The 20,282-nt window shown below is 42.3% G+C and overlaps 1 protein-coding gene across 3 annotated transcripts in view; it reads left to right on the top strand.

Annotated features, from left to right (window-relative positions):
• TMEM241 (transmembrane protein 241) overlaps window positions 1-20,282 on the top strand; it is a 79,412-nt gene that overhangs the window by 3,993 nt on the left and 55,137 nt on the right. Inside the window, exons 2-8 of one of the 3 annotated variants that reach the window (XM_026661600.1) lie at window positions 1,045-1,091; window positions 4,987-5,064; window positions 9,537-9,618; window positions 12,717-12,794; window positions 14,327-14,349; window positions 16,803-16,854; window positions 20,061-20,109. In XM_026661600.1, the coding sequence (XP_026517385.1) occupies window positions 1,045-1,091; window positions 4,987-5,064; window positions 9,537-9,618; window positions 12,717-12,794; window positions 14,327-14,349; window positions 16,803-16,854; window positions 20,061-20,109 (409 nt within the window). Of the gene's footprint in view, window positions 1-1,044; window positions 1,092-4,986; window positions 5,065-9,536; window positions 9,619-12,716; window positions 12,795-14,323; window positions 14,350-16,802; window positions 16,855-20,060; window positions 20,110-20,282 lie in introns of all 3 variants that reach the window. The other 2 variants (XM_026661597.1, XM_026661606.1) reach the window with 2 other exon arrangements.

Genomic DNA, 20,282 nt, shown 5'->3' with positions numbered 1-20,282 from the left:
TCTAAGCAAAGTATGATCCTTACAGGGAATAAATGTCTCTGCTAGCACCCAATGCCTTACTTCGCAATAATACGGTCCACTTGTCTGCTCCTCCCTTTAGCACAGACAGCTTGTATTATCCCTTTTGGGGCTGGCCAGTGGTGCTGGAACAATTTGTATAGTGGGGGTGCTGAGAGTCATTGAACCAAACTGTAAACCCTGTACATAATGGAAACCACTTTAGGCCAGGGGGTGCAGCAGCACCCCTAGTTCCAGCATCTATGGGTGTGGCAGGAATTTTTCCTTCCTTCTGAGAAAGTTTAACTCCTTCCTCCCCTTTACTGGGGATGGTGTTTATAAACCTTGTCATAGCAAGTACTTAGATGCTGCATAGGCATAAGTGACGGCAGATTTTAGCTCCTTATTTGCAGAGGCACATATGTGGGAAATCACCCTAGCATTCACATCCCACACATACTGATCTGCTAAAACATTCTAAAGAAACAACATTAATGCTTCTTCTGTAGCATGTTACATTTCCAAAGCACTTTCCAAACACTAGTTAATATTCCATGCAAAAAAACTATACTAACCACACTGAAATTGCAAAGTGCAGTGCTCATCATCAAGAAATGGCAAAGTTAACATGCCCATTCAACCCTTCCTCAGCCCCAGGATGGGCATGCAATATGATAGTTTTAATTACATTGTCATATTTTTTTTTTCCCTCCAGATCCTTGCCTCAGGTGCAGTGTGGAAGGTGCTCAGTGAATGTGACAGCTGTCCAATATTTATATTTTTCTCCATTGTTCAATATGCAGCCCTCAGCCTTTATTTACTCTAATGCCATGTAACTCTTGCACTGAATGAGGCAGGGTCCAACACATCTGAAATGCTAAGAACAGTTCTGCACTGGGGATGTGTGTCTAATTGCACTGATTTTAGAATTCCTTGCTCATGCTTTCTTCTGTAGAAGTTTCTTGTACTCCATTGCTTCGTGAATGTCTGTTAATGTTATAACACCATGGATGTGTAATGTTCATTAACTTGGTATTTGTTTTCCAGTATGTCCTGTCTGTCCTGAAATTCACCTACCCTACCCTTTTTCAAGGGTAAGTACCATTTGAAAAACACATTTGTTTGAAATATGACTCTAATCAGTATTGTCTAGCTGTTCCATGCCGAAGCTAACTTTAGCATCTCCTGTCATTACAGGCTTTTCTTGTCTAGAAAACATACTCCATGTAGCCCTAGTAAAGTGTTTGTTAACTTGTCTATGTTAATATTAATGTCATCCTGGTAAAGTATCTGTTTACAAAATCAACAGCCTCTCCATCAATTCTAGTTTTCATGGTGGCCTGTTATTTTAACCTAGGAAAGTAGCAATTATAAGATTCCCACACCATTTTAAGAAGTACTGATTTTGGCTTATGTGCATACATGATTTATTTAATTTCTTCCAATACGCTAACAATTAAAGACGAATCTGTATCTAGGCTAACACAAATACAAGGGCACTTTATTTTCAAGCTCAGCCCATTTCTTAATTGTAATTCTGTGTTACAAATCACAACTTTATGCAAGTGACTCTGACAAGCCTTTTGTTTTGCCCAAGTTACCTGTATTTACTATCACTGCTGTCATCAATTTATAAAAGACATTGAGTGAAATCCTGGCCCATTGATGTTAATGGAGGTCAGGATTTCACCATCATTTTTGTCCTCTTGGCATATGTGACCTGCCAATAGTGTTTATGGAGAGCGGATATTTTCAAGTCCTGGACCATTACCTAACTTTTTCTGTCTCCCCCCCTCCCCCCCACTTTACTGTGATGAACCCCTGGGAATCTCCATTTTCTTTGAGGCCTGTGAGGGCTATTACTCTAAAGAAGAGTTATGATTTTTTTTTTTCAGGAGTCTGCTCTACTGTCAATGTGTGTACAAATTACTTTATATTACTGTTTCACCCAAGAAGCCTGGTCATGGACCAGGACCCCACTGTACTAGGCACTGTACACACACACAATAACACTTCAATTTTTCTGGGATGAAGTGTGTGTGAGGGGAGTATGTGAAAGACAAATATGGTAAGTCCTCATTAGAAGTCAGCATTCACTAGCAGTTACCACACTGTGCTATCTGAGTTGCTGTAGTTATTTCCTTTTCCAAGTACACGGAAATAGTGGGCTATCTCATTGTAGTAATGGTTGGTAAATACTGACTGTTAAAAGGCCTTTGCATGCTATCGTGTTAGATTTGGGAGTAAGTGAGCCGGGGAGAAAAGCGCCTTATCCTCATCATCTCACCCTGCCATAGGTCTGTTGTCATTGCTTGTGTTCTCTGTCTAATGTAGGGTTCTCTCCTGCAAGGTGCTGAGGACCTTCAACTCTCATTGACTTCAACAGGAGTGGTGGGTGCTCTGCACCTTGTAGGATTATCTTCAATACCAGAGGTGAGTTTGCTCTCTGGGACTGGATCCTGCACCATTAACGTTAATGGGAGTTTTGCCATTGACTTGAATGGGAGCAGGATCAAGCCCCTGATGAACATCCGGCTTACCCAGCTTTTACATTATTGTATGCCCCTCATCTAAACAAGGTAAAGTGAACTGTTGTAGCTGCACTGATTGTTCTTAAAGTTCCCTGTGGGCAGTAATCTATCTGCTTTCCACCAGCATCAGGCTGTAGAGCAGGGATGGGCAAACTTTTTGGCCTGAGGGCCACATCGGGGTTCCGAAACTGTATGGAGGACCGGGTAGGGAAGGCTGTGCCTCCCCAAACAGCCTGGGCCCCGCCCCCATCCACTCCCTCCCACTTCCTGCCCCCTGACTGCCCCCTTCAGAACCTCCGACCCATCCAACCCCCATCTGCTCCTTGTCCCCTGACCGCCCCGAACTTCCACCCCATCCAACCGCCCCTTGCTCCCGATCCCCTGAATGCCCCCTTCCCCGCCCAGAACCTCCACCCTATCCAACCGCCCCCTCTTCCCTGTCCCCTGACTGCCCCCCGGGACCCTCTGCCCCTTATCCAACCCTCCCGCTCCCAGCCCCCTTACCATGCTGCTCAGAGCAGCAGGACTGGCAGCCGCAGCGCCCCGCCGGAGCCAGCCACGCTGCCTGGCCAGAGCCAGCCACGCCGCCGTGCTGCCCGGCAGGAGCTCGCAGTCCCGCCGCCCAGAGCGTTGGCGGCATGGCGAGATGAGGCTGTGGGGGAGAGAGAAGAACAACGGGGGAGGAGCCGGGGGCTAGCCTCCCTGGCCGGGAGCTCAAGAGCCGGGCAGAACAGTCCCGCAGGCCAGATGTGGCCTGTGAGCCACTGTTTGCCCACCTCTGCTGTAGAGTGCATTGCATGTGATGGTGTCTTTCTTTTCTTTTTTTGCAACACACCGCTTAAATTGAGTGCTTCACAATGAAAGGACTAACAGGCAAACAAACCCTTTGTGCCTAACAGTTACACAGGCTACAATGGTTTCGCATTACAGCACAGCACACTAAACATTTACTGAATATAAAGCAAATAGTATTCAAACCCCACACCCCCAAAGAAGACTCTGCTAAACCAAAGGAAAAGGAAATGTGCAACATAAAACTAACGCTGAGTATACAGATTTTCTTTTTATAGTTTAAAATAAATTCCCTCACAGTCTTTTCATGATTTCACATGCTGTTTCTCTAGTAGGATAGAGAAGGCTCTTCTGATAGGGTAGAGTGTTATTAGTTGTTGTGAAATACCAATATAGTGGCAGATCCAGGATGTTTTGGATTTTGTATAAAAAAACAGCCAGTTATGAAGGAACTCTCTCTAGAAGCTACAGATTAAAGAGTGCTGTGTACAGTCTATGTATTCGTTATTTGATTGTTATTGACAGTATGCTTGGCACTATATAGAAGAAAATACAGTTTGTGCCGTAGGGAGTTTACAATCCAGGCCTAGTGTGAGCTACCATGAATAGTCATGTTTGAGTTGATATGTGAAGTCAGTGGGACTACACATGGTATCCCTGGTGCTTACTGCCAGGAATGATCCAACTGAAGCCAGTTGTTGAAGCCTTAGATCCAATAGCGTTTACAGGATTTAAACTTAAACAGATGGACAAAAAGAACCCCAAAACCAAAACAACCCTGCCCCCAACAACATGGGAAGACAAAGAGGAAGTTCAATCCCCAAACCCTGTTTATTTAACTGTTTTCTTTTCCCTTCTCCCTTCTATAATATAATGGAATAGAAAGTTAGCATTTGGGTATCATTACCATGCATAGTGCTTATCAGACAAATAAATGGACAGATCCCTGCCTACAGTCTACTTTAACCCAGAGCAAGAGTCCATAAATAAACGGTGTTGGGAGAGCATATGGAAGGACCAAGGTTATAATGTAAGAGAGCAGGGGTGCTAATCTTTAATGTGGTCAGTTCCTTCCTTATAAAGTATATTTGAATAAAATTAGATTTGGGGCAGTGGCCAGAGTGATGGATGGGGTGGAGAGATTGAAGGCTAATGAAAAGAAAGGTTTTAAAAGAAAAGAGCAGGGCTGCATGCTGTACAGCAGTGGTGGGCAACCTGCGGCCCGTCAGGGTAATCTGCTGGCGGGTCTCCAGACAGTTTGTTTACATTTGCATGGCCGCTCGCAGACCCCAGTGGCCGCGGTTCGCCGTTCCCGGCCAAGGGGAGCTGCGAGAAGCGACGCGGGCCGTAGGGACATGCTGGCCGCCGCTTCCTGCAGGTCCCATTGGCTGGGAATGGCGAACTGCGGCCACTGGGAGCGGCGGGCGGCCGTGCAAATGTAAACAAACTGTCCAGTGGCCCGCCAGCGGATTACCCTGACAGGCTGCGGTGCAGGCCGCAGGTTGCCCATCACTGCTCTACAGGCTCAGGGGTAACATTCCAGGGCTAGGAGGCACGACAAGATAAAGATGCCAAGCCCCATATGGGGGAAACCTAACTTCGCTATGGGAAATATGGTTTGTGATTTTTAAAAAACCCACCTCTTTTGGGTTCTGTGTTGTTTCAGGTGGCAGACATTAGTTGGTGGATTTCTGCTCCACGTCTCCTGGAAGCTGGGCTGGGTGGAGATCAGTTGCAGTTCAAGGTACAGTGAACTCTGCAATACGTCATTAATATTTATTTTTTGTTGTTGGACTATGACACAGTTAGGTTTGCTGCAGAGGAAAATATTGAGCTGCCACGTAGGAGCAGATGGAAAGTGAGCACAGTTCAGAGTATAAATGTACGGTTTTCAAACAGACAAACTCGACTTAGCAAAGGCATGAGATGATGTGGAGGTTCAATTTTCCATGAAGAGTGAGTGGTAAAAGGTGGTGCAACCAAGATTTCTTGACTTACATATTTTTGATTGTAATTAAAAAGATACATCTATTTTATTTGATAAAGGAGTGAAATTTTCGTGGTGATATTAGTTGATAGAGCACTTTTGTGTTGAGACCCAAACAATTTGAATAGGGCATTGTAATTCTGGACTCCATAATTTTGAATGGAATCCTTTTTTTTGCAAGTAATGGGCCGAATTCTGCTTTCACTTATGCCCAAGTAACTAGACTGACTTCAGAGAGGTTGCAGGGACGTAGATGGGAACAGAATTTGTCCCAATATGTTTTTATAAGCAATTTGGATAGAGTGGGAATATTTTGGTCCAAAACTCTCATTGACAGGATCAGACCCTTCGGGGAACAGCCTTGTTCTGTTAGTGGTAGTTGGTAACTACAGTTATTAACAAACTTTTATTCCATATGCATTATTTTTCTTTACCCTTAATATATCCTGGAAATACAGAAGAGATGCAGGCATAAGTTACATCCTGTCAATTTTTTTTAAAGTAGGCCTCATTTGGAAATGATTTTTTTTGAATGAAACCAAAATCAAAATTGTTTGTCAAATTTTTTTTTGAGTTTTTATGGATTGTTGAAAAATTTAAAGCCATACCCAAAACTAAACTGAATTTTTTTTGTTTCTAATGTTTATTTGTTTCAGTGAAAACCTTGAAAAATTTTGAAGAAAATTTTAGATGAAAACTTTGGATTTTGTTGAAAAGCCATTTTCTATCAAAGAAAAGTTTCGATGGAAAAATTTTGACCAGCTTTTGTGTGTGTTTTGGAAACAAAGCTTTACATCCACTAGATGTCAGTCTGATATAGGGAACTAAATGAGACTAACAACCCCTGAGAGATGAACAGTTGAGAGAATTTCTCCATAGTGTTATGGAGTAGACATTCTCTATTAGTTAATGACTAAATTAAATAACTAGGCATAGCCAATGCTTTAGACTCATTTTGAAAAGCACTGTAATTATATTCCAGTCTTTGTATGGTCTCATATTTTGCTCTACCCTTAGGTAGGTACCGCAATTTGTGTAAGACATTTAAGTCCAAATTTTCAGAAATGCTCTTTGAGAGCCCATCTTTAGATAGCTAAACTTGGTTTTCAGAGGTGCCAAGTGTCCACATCTCCAAGTGATGCTTCTGGGAGCTGCGTTCAACACCTCTGAAAAATCAGGTGCATCAAGTAAGGCACCCAAACTTAAAGGGTGCTTTTGAAAAATGTAGCCCCATTAGCTTTGCACTGGAATATCCCTTTCTCCTACGTGTACTTCTGACCATGAACCCAAGAAATATCTTTTATAAAAGCTAAAAAGCAGCAGATACTGAGTTATATAAAGCATGTGGTTACAAGAAGTTTTCTTTAGCTTTTTGGACACCCCAGTTTATCATCCCCCAACTCCCAAGGCCACCACAGTCACCATTCTCCTACCTGCAAAAAGTCTGGATTTGTAACTCTGTGTGGAACTTGGCTCAGCAAGAAGGGCTCTGTAGAGAGTTGGAGATGTTCCCACCCTTAGGGGCTATGCATAATATCTCCATAGTTACTCAGGGAGTAAGAGATTATGATTCATATTGCATTCACTCAAAGAGAAATGCAGAGCCCTAAGGATCTGATTCAAAACCCACTGAAGTTAATGAGTCTTTCCACCGACTTCAGTGGGCTTTTGATCACATCCTAACAGCCAGGCAGCTGCCTTTTCCTTTCCTGTCTTTGTTACAGCAGTTTACTTCCCTGTATGCATGTCACTGCTTTCTGCTGTCAGTCACGTTAGTACAAGTGACTTGGGCCATGTGTACATTACAGATTTATGTTGACCTAACTTATGTCGGCATGCAGTTATTAAATCGCTTGTGTGTGGGGGGGCACACTTGGCTCCTTGTATTGGTGATGTGTGTCCTCACCAGGAGCACTTGTATCGATTGTATTCTCAGTGTGCGGCATTGTGGGACGGCTCCTGAAAGCCAGTGACAGTCAACGTAAGCAACACAGTGTTTACACTGACACTGCATCGACCTAAATACATCGACCATGTGACCTTAGGCCGCTCAGAGAACTGGTGTTACTAAATTGGTGTAGAAAGGCACTTACGTCGGCAGGAGCCAAATTTAAGTGAAGACACTTCCACAGATAGCAACAGAGAGTCCTGTGGCACCTTTAAGACTAACAGATATATTGGAGCATAAGCTTTCATGGGTGAATGCCCACTTCGTCGGCTGCAGTTCCACAGATAGGTTGACTCAAGGCAGCTTATGTCAATTTAACCTTGTAGCATAAGCCAGGTCTCAGTGTAACCCAGCCAGCTGCCTCTCATGTGCCCTCTCTTGGCCTAGGGTCACACTACAGGCAGCCTTCTTCAGTTTCCCCTCTTGGACTATTCAAAGAAACGTTACTTGAGGCTTTTTCTTGGTCAAACGTACCCAACATACTGTTACATCATGGGAACTGCTTTTGAAATTCTTTTCCACTGCATTTTGTATGATTGCATTGGAGATATAAACATTTTGGGAATTCCTGAAACTTCACATGGTGGTCAGGGTTTTTTTATTTTTATGTTCCTAATGGGAATCCAGTACTCAAGTTGTGGGGTTTTATTTTTCCAGAGTTCTCCATTCCAATGGCATAGTTTGCTTTAGGTAGGGATCTGATGTGAACTCATTGGTAGTGCACTACAGTAGGTTCAGATCCTGATCCAGGAAAATTCCAGTTGAAGTCAATAGCCTTAAAAGGTGCATTATTCCTATCAAAATGATCATAACTACCCAATAAACAAGAAAGCCTGGGGATTTCTATGTCTGTGACTTTTAGATCTCCTGGGTTTTTAGTCATGTGTCTTCAAAAGCATATATGAAAAGAAATGTGCAGAAGGAAATGAAACATGATGTTTATGTTTTTCTTTCATTGTATTTGCATAAATCTTTGCACATATATCCTCAGTTCAGCTCATTTTAATTTCACATTCTTCAATGGAGTTTTTTATTTTACTTTTTGCATCATGTGACTGCACTTTTTGGCGCTTGTCCACAATTCATGAACATGATGTAAACCAGGGGCTTGTTTTGTAGTATTCAATTGACTTTGGAAGAACTAGGATTCCACTCTTTTTAAAAATAAATATTCTGGAGTTACTTCATGATCTGTTAGGCTTGATCCAAAGCCAGCTGAAATCAGTGGAAAAATCCATTTACTTCAATTGACTTTGAATCGGGCCCTTAGTTGCTCCCCCTTTCCCCCCTTATTCAGGATTTGATATCACTCCCACTGAAGTTAACCACTTGCTTGGTGCTTTTCCTCCCCTACCCTCTGAGACTTGCAGAAGAAAACAAATTTTTTTTTTTTTTTAATTAATGGAGATATCCTATCTCCTAGAACTGGAAGGGACCTTGAAAGGTCATTGAGTCCAGCCCCCTGCCTTCACTAGCAGGACCAAGTACTGATTTTGCCCCCGATCCCTAAGTGGCCCCCTCAAGGATTGAACTCACAACCCTGGGTTTAGCAGGCCAATGCTCAAACCACTGAGCTATCCCTCCCCCCCAATTGTGAAGACTCTTCATAAAGGTGAAACTTCAGCTCACAGCACAAAACATGACTAAGAAAAATTAGATCAAGCTGGAATGACTTCATTCGCCCATATTAGTTGTTAAACTGCCTCTAGGAGTTTGGCTTAGTCAAAGGTATGTCATTATGAAAACTCAAGAGGCAAATCCCACAGGGGCTAAGTGACCTGTAGGAGGAATATGTTTGCAGACCTAGCTGAGGAATAAACATGTAATCCTGTGTGTGTGTGTGTGTGTGTGTGTATATATATATATATATATAACACACATATGCATCACACAGGGCATTTTATACCTTCATCTGTCAGTTCTTCCAACTTCTATTGAGCATCAGTGATGCCAATTAAAATGAAAATTTCTGTCAAAATCAATCCGAACAATTGCTGTTAATGGAAGTTAAACAAGTATTCTGGGAAGATATATATTGGGGAGCACAACTGCTGCTTCAGTAAAAGGGAAATTTGGGGTTAGGTGAGTTAACTTGTTCTTTTCTGTCCTGGAGAGTTCCTAAGTAAGTCGGGGGTGGGAACGTGGGGGCAAACCACTGAATTAAATATGTACAGCTTTACTTGAGAAAGCCCTTTTACATTGTCCAGTATAAACAACTACTGCTAATGGCCATTTGTAAAAGGAATGTGGTAAATAATGGTATTGTTCATTTTTTTTACAGATCTGAAGTACTGACATGGCTCCCGGCTTCAGCGCTTTTTGTGGGCATTATCTATGCAGGTTCCAGGGCATTATCTAGATTGGTAAGGAACATATCAATGGAAATGAATAACCAGATTCTCTATACTTCATGGATAAAGAAAATATTCTACAAGCAAGGATTTCAGTGCTGTTTTACTAACACTACTAGAGATTAGAGTGTTGATTCTGCAAGATGTGGAGCATCACTGAGATGTACCTCGCACCCTGAACTCCCACTGACTTCAGTGATAGCGGAGAGGACTCAGCACCTCCCAGGAATGCTCAGCATCTTGCAGAATAGAGCCTCGCCAATCTGCCTTATGCAAACAGAAGTTGCTGGAGGAGTTACTAACTCTGTTTTTTAAATTGTTTTCCTCTATTGCAAATGAGATACATAATGAGATCAGTGGAAAGGCTTGTGTCCCTTTTACAGGATATTTTTGATACATTATGGGGTTTGAAAAAATAAATTGCAAATTGTCTATTTGGGAAGAGATTAAAGGATTGAATGGATTCATAAAGTCATTTAAACCATAATAGGCCAGTGAAGTTCTAGGTGAGGTCAAGTATGCTTTAAGTAATATTTAATATCATTTGTTTAAATTGCCTTCAGTATTTTTGAAAATGAAAATCCTGTGACCTTATTTTAAAAAACCCATAGCAGTATTTTATCGGAATTGTCCAGTCTGTGTGATCAGATGCTGTGCAAACTACCCTATGAGTTTTGTCAATGCATCCCAATCCAGACCTAGACAACACTCTTCAACTCCACGGCCAGATCATACCCACCCACATTAAAACCCACAGGAGGGATGGGGAGGGAAATCTCCATAAGGATCTGCTTGCAGTGATACACCTCAGCTTCATCTTGTTGGGTGGAGAGGGTGAAGGGCAGGGCCCCCCACTGCCATGGAAAAGGCTGTGGGGCCCAATCTCATTCCTTGTGGGTTACAGTGGATCTTCAGGAAACTGGGACCATTTGCCTGTAGATGGAATCTCACCCCGGTCACCTACAATGGTGGCCTCTCTGGCTCATCATTAGAGCAGATCCATTTGGCTTCTCCTGGCTCTGACTAACCACAGATCCTTTAGAAAGGGCTAAAAGGAAACAATAAAGCATCCTCAGGCTTCAGGCTGTATTGTCTTCTCTGCCTGCATTCCATAGGGATGGAGGAGGTACCGAGTAAGTCCTCCTCAGTCAGATCCCTGGTTCACCCACTCCTCCCTTGGTTTACCCAGTTTCCACTCCTTCCCTACTGCCTGGATACATGGACATCCAGGAAAGAGGGGAATGTCTTTTGGGGGGAGAGGAAGGGTTGAGCCCACTTCTGTGCAGGATGGCAGAGATCCACACAATGAGGTTTCCGTCCATGCACAGATCTTAGTGGTCCATGTCCTAACCTCTGTTGAACAGAAGCTACCAGTCGTACTTGGTTTTGTGATGTGGACAAATGGGGATTTAAGGGCCAATCCTGCAAACACTTGGGCACATGAGAAAGTTACTCATGGGAATAGTCCTATTAGGTTCATGGACCCTAACTGGTGTGTAGGTTCATGTATTTGAGTGAATTTCACTCCTGAATGCATGCTTCAATGTCCACTATAGGCATATAATACAGACGTAAGGAAAATTGATTTAGCAGATCACTGGAGTTGGGCCTGCTCTCATCAGCGGTATGTTTGGCTCTTGGATCCAGTGATTTACCTCCCAAGTAGAAATTAAATTAATTTCATGGGCCATGCCAAGGGCCCAATCCTGCAAACACTTATGAGTGAATAACTTACACACATAATTGTTTACTGTATTGGGCTCTCTATTATTATTTGTGCACGTCACAAAAAACACTGTCCATCTCTCTGCTCAGGACAGGTCTGGAACTGGAAGAGGATTGCTTGCGTCTGGACTGAGATGCATTGACAGAACTATGTCGGGAAGTCTGCACAGAATCCAATTGCACTGGCTGGTCCAGACAGTAAACCTTCCGTTCATGAGAACTAAAGCCACTCATACATTTAAAAAAAATATTCACATCAAAGATAATAAACATATGGAGAAGGTTAACTGAGCTGGTCAAATTGGAGCAATTGTTGGCTCTAAAACACATTTCTTTTGACTCTAGAAGGAGCCAATAGCATACAAAAAAAGTAGTAAATTGGCTCCACAAAAGGAAGAATGTAAATTCTGGTGTCAACTTTCCTTGGATATCATTATTTCTAGATTTTCCTATTATTGTGTCTAGCTCAAGATGCTTATATTAGATGGTCTCATTTTAACTTTCTCACTTGGCATCAGAAGTCCAAGTCCAGCTGTGGGGTCAGGACTTGTTAGGTTTTCATTACCAGTGAAAGAGCAACTGACAATTTGCTGCCTACATGCACTTTTGTTTGCTTATTTTTTTCCCCATTTTCTTGCTAATTTAAAGATGTCTAAAGCAATCATTGTGTAAATGTGTTCATTGCTCCATTTGAATTGTCATTATAGCTAGGAATGTTTTAGTAGGGACATTTTGTCCAGCTATTTGAAAAAGAAGAACAAAACACATAAAAATGGTTTGAGGCTTCTTTGCAAAATAAAATCTAAGATGTATTTGGTGCATACACTATTTATCATCCAAGTGGATCTCAAGCACTTTACAACCATGAACTAATCTCTCCGAGTCTGTTTTCCCCATCTGTGGATGTTAATTTTTACTTTTCTCACATGAGTATTTTGAGAATTAAAATCAACATTTTCTGACGTTGGGTTGCCTCAGTTTTTGGCTGTCAATCTGAGACACCTCAGACCTGATTTTCAAAAAGTGCTGAGCACCTGCAGTCTAGTTGACTTCACCTGGAGTCAGATTAATCACTATTATTGTTGTCTATTTCTTGATTACTTTCATTGGAGTAGCAGCAAGAGGCTCCTCTGGGTCCTTTTGGCTTGAAGGTAGAATTCCAGTACTGCTTGAGTACCTTATTCTATACTACTTCCCTAGTTTATGACAATTCTCTGTAGGAGAAACTGATGGTAAACCTGTAAAACCATGGCATCCACAATGCCTTATTCTTAAGTAACACCCAAGTTTCTGTATCAATAGACAGATATAGGAAAATGAATAACAGCTTACTGTAGAGAGAGAGGGTACTAATTCTGAATGTCATTTTCCTCCTCCGGTGGCAGCCAATTCCTGTGTTCCTTACTGTCCACAATACAGCAGAAGTTATAACCTGTGGATTCCAGAAGTTTGTGCAGAAAGAGGTAATTGATATATGAAAGGCCAGTTCCAGTAATGTAACTGCACTATAACAAGATGCTGTATTTCTTTTAATATCTAAATTAGTCCTGCATGCTTTCCTGTCTGCACTGATTGCACTGCAGTGAGTCTCAGAGACAGCAGTCACTGTCAGCAAATATCAAGCTATTGACCTTTTCCTTGACTAGGGAAATACTTTGAATGCATATTGACAATTTGATCTGTATTTTTTAAGACTGGTTTGATCCTGATGACTTGTTCCTTTTGAAAATGAAAATCCCATCTCCTTTTGCCAGATATAAGAACTTGATCCTTTGACCTCAATAGCAGGAGAATTGGGCCCCTTAAATCTTGCAGGTACTGTGTGTATAGTGATTTGATAAATGATATGAACTATACACAGCTGGAATTGATTGCATCTGAACATGAAAGTCGGGCGGGGGGGGGAACCATACATTTTTAGATGCTCTGGGGTATGTTTGCACTGCTTTTTAAATCCCATGGCTGCGAATCTCAGAACCCAGGTCTACAGACTTGGGCTCATCGGGTTAGCGCTACAGAATTAAAAACAGCTGTGTGGACATTCGGGTTTGGGCTGGAGTTTGGGCTCTGAAGCCCAAGAAGGCAGGGTGGGCTTCAGAGACCGAGCCCCAGCCTGAACCACAATGTCTACACAGCTGGTTTTAGGGCCATAACTATGAGTCCATGTCTATAGATGCAGGCGCTGAGACTTGTTGCCATGTGTTTTAAAACGCAGTGTAGCTGTACTCTTATAGAGTGCAATTCCCATTTAAGTCAGGAGAAAGATTCCCATTTCCTTTAATAGGAGTGGGATCTGTCTCTAGTCTTAAGATGTATTGGAGATCCTGCTTATTAGATATCAGTGTGATTTGCTGTGTAGAGTGGCCCTGGCAAGCACTTCACACCACATGAAGCCTCCTCTAGTTTGAAAGGAATCTTCCATTAATTACATCTCTGGTGTGTAGAATAAAAGACAAACAGCCAGCACTGGGTGCCACTAAAAAACTGAAGCTCAAAGACTGTACAAATGTCTATAATTTGATCCAGCCGCGCCACAGTTTGGGTGTATTGACATCCAGGCTTTTGGCTCACTCCAAGATGAAGGCCAGGTATGAAATTCATATCTGGTTTCAGGTTAAGATGACCAGTATGCTGAAAATTCAGTTCTGAGATTGGTTTATGCCAATCTATAATCCTCATTCTACTGCAAAGTAAGTGTCCCAGTCAAGCACAATGGCTGGTTTATTGTTGTTTGTCAGCCTCTGAACCAATTTATTTGCCGTTTGGGATGATCTATAATGGCTTTAACTCTTTGTTGGGAGACTCTTTTCCACCATATGTAGAACTTATTTTATTAAATTATTAGTTCTGAATTTTTGTTATGTATAGCAAATATTTAGTCACCAGAGAAAATGTTTGAAATCTATCTCCCATCTTAATGCAAAAAATGATTACTTTTTCAGCGATCAGTCACTTTAAATCTTTTGAGCACATTTTCTTTCTTTTTATACAGCAGACCTCTCTCCTAAAAATCTGTAGGTAAGTTTTTTAAGCTACTCAGATGGGGTGAATTGCACTGGTTTTGGCTCTGGTTTCTATATTTGCTTCAGGTAATGGAACACCAAAACAATGTATAACTTAAGACACATTACTATGGGCAGCAGTAGGCCCACGTTGCAACATTTATGTAATTAAATTATCTTTATATATTTTCTAAAAACAATTGTATAAATAGATTTCCCCCCCGCCTTTGTATAATTTAAATGGCATTGCTGGAAGGCCAGTGATTATAACTAACAAACCATTGCATGCACGGGATGGAGGCAAAAAATGTTTTGGAAAGGAAACATATTTCAAGTTTAAGCTTCCAAAGGATAATCATAAACAGCAAAAGAATGAAGCTTTAAAGTAGCTCAAGAATGGCCTTTCTGAAAATTATAGGGCCCAATTCTGCCACCCTTTCTCATGCTAGGTGGAAGAATCTGGCTCTTTATTTGTTGCCCCTATAAGTTTAACCTCTGAAAAGGAGAGAGGGAGAATAACAAATAGAAAAGCCATTCATTCAGAAGACCAAGTGCTCCTTCCCTTCCACACAACCCCTTAGAGGAGTGGTTTTCAAACTTTTTTTCTGGGGACCCAGTTGAAGAAAATTGTTGATGCCTGCGACCCAACGGAGCTGGGGATGAGGGGTTTGGCGTGTGGGAGGGGCTCAGGGCTGGGGCAGGAGGTTGGGTGCGGGAGGGGGTCAGGGTTCTGGGCTGGGGGTGCAGGCTCTGGGGTTGGGGTGCAGGAGGGGCTTCGGGTTTGTGGGGGGGGGCTCAAGGCTGGGGTAGGGGATTGGGCGTGGTGTTGGGGCGCAGGCTTACCTCAGGCAGCTCCCAGTCAGTGGCACAGCGGGGGTGCTAAGGCAGGCTTTCTGCCTGTCTTGGCACCGCTGACTGCGCTGCGCCGCAGAAGCGGCCAGCAGCAGGTCTGACTCCTAAGCGGAGGCGTGCAAGCGGCTTCGCGCCAACTCTTGCCCACAGGCACTGCCCCCCCCCCCCAGCTCCCATTGGCCAGTTCCTGGCCAAAGGGAGTGCGGAGCTGGTGCTTAGGTCAGGGGCGGTGCGCGGAGCCCCATGGCCCCCTGCCTAGAAGCCGAACCCACTGCTGGCCGCTTCCGGGGCGCACCGTGGTGTCGAAATAGGTAGCCACTAGCCTGCCTCAGCTGGGCAGCACCGCCGATGGGACTTTTAACGACCTGGTTGGCGGTGCTGACCAGAGTGACCCAGTGCCTGATATGCTGCAACCCAGTACTGGGTTGTGACCCAAAGTTTGAAAAACGCTGCCTTAGAGTGTGGATTAGCCACTTTGTTTTGGAGCTTGAGAGTACAGCTGCCCCCTTGCCCCTAATCAGAGAAGATTAGTTTAACATTTATGCTGCTTAGAAGCAACACATTCATTGATGTGTTAGAACTTTTTTCAATCCAGGTGTTTTTTCCCAGTGATCTTGTTATACATGGGTTTTGATCACTGGATTATCTCCATCAAGCAGGCCTGAGTTTTTCTTGCTTGGTTTTGCTTTCCCCTGCCACATTTAAAAAAAAAAAAAAAAAAAAGCCCAACAGCCAAAAAACACCTCACAACCCTGGAAAACTAACTGCAAAACAATTGTTCATTATTGTTACTATTGATGCAGAGTTCCTAACTTTTCATGGTGTGTTGCAGAAATAAAGATAGACACGAACTTTGGCCCAAAATGCATACATTCTGAATTAGGTGAATTTAAGAAATGACGACAACAGATGAAGGAAGGGATACATAGGGAGGGATGAGGGTTACAACAATTAAAGAAAACAGGCTTAATTCTGTCCTGCATCTGAGCTCCTCCTGGAGCAGGGGAGAAGGGTGCTGTCAAAGAGCAGGTTTTAGCTACCTGGTTCTGCAATTGACTCAGCCCTGACGTGAGTAAGAGCAGCTTTAGGGACCTTACACCAGTGGAGGATTGGTATATTAGAGCTTCTCTCCTTTGCACCCTCAGTCCACCGTGGCCCCAGTGTGCTCCCTATGCTAGGAGTCGGGGGAGGAGTGGCTGGTGCAGGTGCCACCTCTGCTGGGCTTATGACAGCAGGGAACTCCCCTCAACAAGTGGAACTCTTTGCTGGCCATTTATCGCCATAACCTGACCCCCCTTTGTGCTGCCGGAGTGGTACAAAGGGACTGGATGGTAAGGGAGAATCTGGCACAATATGATGAATACTCTCAGGTACAAAGCTTGTCCACAGCATTAACTCATGTATATTTTGCACGGGTATTCTTTTCTGCTGATTAAATTCTTTTTTTGTTGTTAAATACAAAGGAGAATAGGTAAAATACCTTCCTGTTGGTGGAAAAGGTGATAATCTATGTAAAAATGAAGGGATGTCAATGTGAGATTGAATGGAAATTCCCAATCTGATCTGAGAGTGCAGCATTGGGTTACGAACTATAGGTCTTTGTTTTCTTTCACACAGTGTGCTATTCCTCCTGATCGCAGCAGGGTGCCTTCCTTTGTTTGACATGCAGGTGGGTTCTGTTTTGTCAGCTGTCTTTGACCTTGGTATTTGGGAGTCCTGTTTCCAAGCAGGGGGAATATATTTGCATGGCTTTTGCTTGTGTGCTAAGGTAATTCACAGTCAGTTTTGTGAAGGGTTATAAAACTGTCTCCTTGGCCTATTATGTTTAATATAACTAGGGCTGTTGATTAATCGCAGTTAACTCAAGCGATTAACTCAAAAAAATTAATAATCACGATTCATCGCAGTTTTAATCGCACTGTTAAACAAGAGACTATCAATTGAAATTTATTAAATATTTTGGATGTTCTTCTACATTTTCATATATATCTTGTATTCTGTGTTGTAATTGAAATCAAAGTGTATATTTTGATTACAAATATTTTCACTGTAAAAATGATAAACAGAAGAAATAGTATTTTTCAATTCACCTCATACAAGTACTGTAGTGCAATCTCTTTGTCCTGAAGGTGCAACTTACAAATGGAGATTTTTAAATTTTTTTTTACATAACTGCACTCAAAAACAAAAAGTGTAAAACTTCAGAGGCTACAAGTCCACTCAATCCTACTTCTTGGTCAGCCAATTGCTAAGACAAACAAGTTTGTTTACATTTACAGGAGATAATGCTGCCCTCTTCTTATTTACAATGTCACCAGAAAGTGAGAACAGGCATTTGCATGGCACTTTTGTAGCTGGCATTGCAAGGTATTTACGTGCCAAATACGCTAAACGTTCATATGCCCCTTCATGCTTCGGCCACCATTCCAGAAGACATGCTTCCATGCTGATGACGCTCATTAAAAAAATAATGTGTTAATTAAATTTGTGACTAAACTCCTTGGGGGAGAATTGTATGTCCCCTGCTCTGTTTTACCTGCATTCTACCATATATTTCATGTTACGGCAGTCTTGGATGATGACCCAGCACATGTTGTTGTTTGTTTTAAGAACAAGTTCACTGCAGATTTGACAAAATGCAAAGAAGGTAACAATGTAAGATTTGTAAAAATAGCTACAGCACTCGACCCAAAGTTTAAGAATCTGAAGTGCCGTCCAAAATCTGAGAGGGACGGGGTAGGGAGACTTTCAGAAGTCTTTCAGAAGTCTTAAAAGAGCAACACTCTGATGCGGAAACTACAGAACCCGAACCACCAAAAAAGAAAATCAACCTTCTGCTGGTGACATCTGACTCAGATAATGAAAATGAACATGCGTCGGTCCGATCTGCTTTGGATTGTTTTCAAGCAAAACCCATCATCAACATGGACGCATGTCCCCTGGAATGGTGGTTGAAGCATGCGCATCTGACACATAAATATCTTGCGACACCAGCTACAACAGTGCCATGAGAACGCCTGTTCTCACTTTCAGGTGACATTGTAAACAAGAAGCGGGCAGCATTATCTCCTGCAAATATAAACAAACTTGTTTGTCTGAGCGATTGGCTGAGCAAGAAGTAGGACTGAGTGGACATGCAAGCTCTAAAACTTTACATTGTTTTATTTTTGAATGCAGTACTTTTGTACATAATTCTATATTTGCAAGTTCAACTTTCATGATAAAGAGATTGCATTACAGTACTTGTATTAGGTGAATTGAAAAATACTATTTCTTTTGTCTTTTTACAGTGCAAACACTTGTAATAAAAAATAAATATAAAGTGAGCACTGTACACTTTAATTGTTGTAATTGAAATCAATATATTTGAAAATGTAGAAAACATCCAAAAATATTTAAATAAATGGTATTCTATTATTAACAGTGCAATTAATCACGTGATTAATTTTTAAAATTGTGCGATTAATCGCGATTTAAAAAAAATTAATTGCTTGACAGCCCTAATAACAAAGTATATGATCATTATTATTTTATTTATTTGTATTGCGGTAGTTTTTAAGAGACTCAATCTTGAGGAAGTATGTTCCAGTGGTTAAGGTGTTAGCCTGGGACTCAGGAAACCCAGGTTTAATTTCCTGCTCTGCCACAGACTTCCTAGGTGATCTTGAGCAAGTCACTTTGCTTCTCTGTACCTCAGTTTCCTATCTGTAAAATGGGGATAATAACACTTGTGTTGTAAGGATAAATTATAGACTGTGAGATACAAAGATGGCCATAGAAGCATGGAGAGCATCTGTCTATGATAGACAGTCATAGACCAGGACCCCATTATTCAGGTACTGCACAAACATAAAAGACAGATTGGGCCCTGCTCCCAAAAGCTCCCAAACTAAGTAGTAGACGTTAAGGCATTTTTTCCCGACAGTAAAGTTTTTTGTATGTATGGTGTGTGTGCCTGTGTACTGAAAGAGTGGATACTGTAACAGAAGGTACACATCTGGGGCAGGCCTAGTGGTCTGCACTGCAATCTTTGTTTGATCCAGTCATATGGTCTCTCCTGTTACAAGCCTGCAGAGGCTGAGAATCCTAGGGTACGTGTACACAGCAAAAAATACCCCCGCAGCAGTGAGTTTCAGAGCTTGAGTCAATTGACTTGGGCTTGCAGGTCTTGGGCTGCTGGGCTAAAAAATAGCAGTGTAGAGATTTGGGCTCGGGCTGGAGCTGGGGCTCTGAAACCCAAAAAGGAGAAAGGGTCTCAGAGCCCAGGCGCCAGCCTGAGTCCAAACATCTACACTGCTATTTTTAGCCCCGCAGCCCAAGCCCAGCAAGCGTGAGTCAGTTGACCCTGGCTCTGAGACATGCTACTACAGGTCTTTTTGGCTGTGTAGAGGTACCCTTGGAGAGACGGAATGACTGGCTACTGTGGGAAGAAACACAGTACAGTACTCTGCAGCAGTCCCCCGTCTGCTATGCTAATTTAGGAGAATTGGTTGTGACAAGTTTCTGAGGGAGTCATGTCTCTTCTCCTCTGCTTGAAGAAGAGTAGCTGCAATGCCAGGGTTTGACAGCAGAGAGTGGAGATTAGGGGGTTGGATTCTCAGGTTATTTAAATCAATGCATGGAAGCCAATTGAACTATACTGATTTTTACCAGCTGATGAGCTGGTCCATGGAATATAAAGTCCAGATACACAGAGGGAGGATGATCCTCTGGGCTCTAAGAGAGTCTTTGAGAAATCTTTAATCTCTCCTAATGTGTTGTCGTTTATAGTGCAGTTCCCATTGCTTTTAATTTGTGAAACCAAATACAAAAGAAGTATTTGTGGACGTATTTACATGCATGTGCATTTATTTATTTAGCTGTTCTCTGTTGCAGTTTGATCCAGATGGCTATTTCTGGGCTCTAATTCACTTGATCTGTGTTGGTAAGTTTTGAAAAACTTGTCTGAGAAAATAAACCCATCAAGCAGGGAAATTATGGCCTTCTTGTGAAGATAGGGAAATTTAAACTGATAATAGAAAGAAGAAAAAATATTTTGATGAAAGATAAAAGAGGGTTTATTGTCATACTGCCTTGCACAGCAGAAAATAGGAAAGC

This window comes from Terrapene carolina, unplaced genomic scaffold, assembly GCF_002925995.2.
Source record: "Terrapene carolina triunguis isolate 2854851 unplaced genomic scaffold, T_m_triunguis-2.0 Scaffold58, whole genome shotgun sequence".
Lineage (NCBI taxonomy): Eukaryota > Metazoa > Chordata > Testudines > Emydidae > Terrapene > Terrapene triunguis.
The sequence above is the reverse complement of the archived record's forward strand: the minus strand, read 5'-3'. Positions and strand labels throughout refer to the sequence as shown.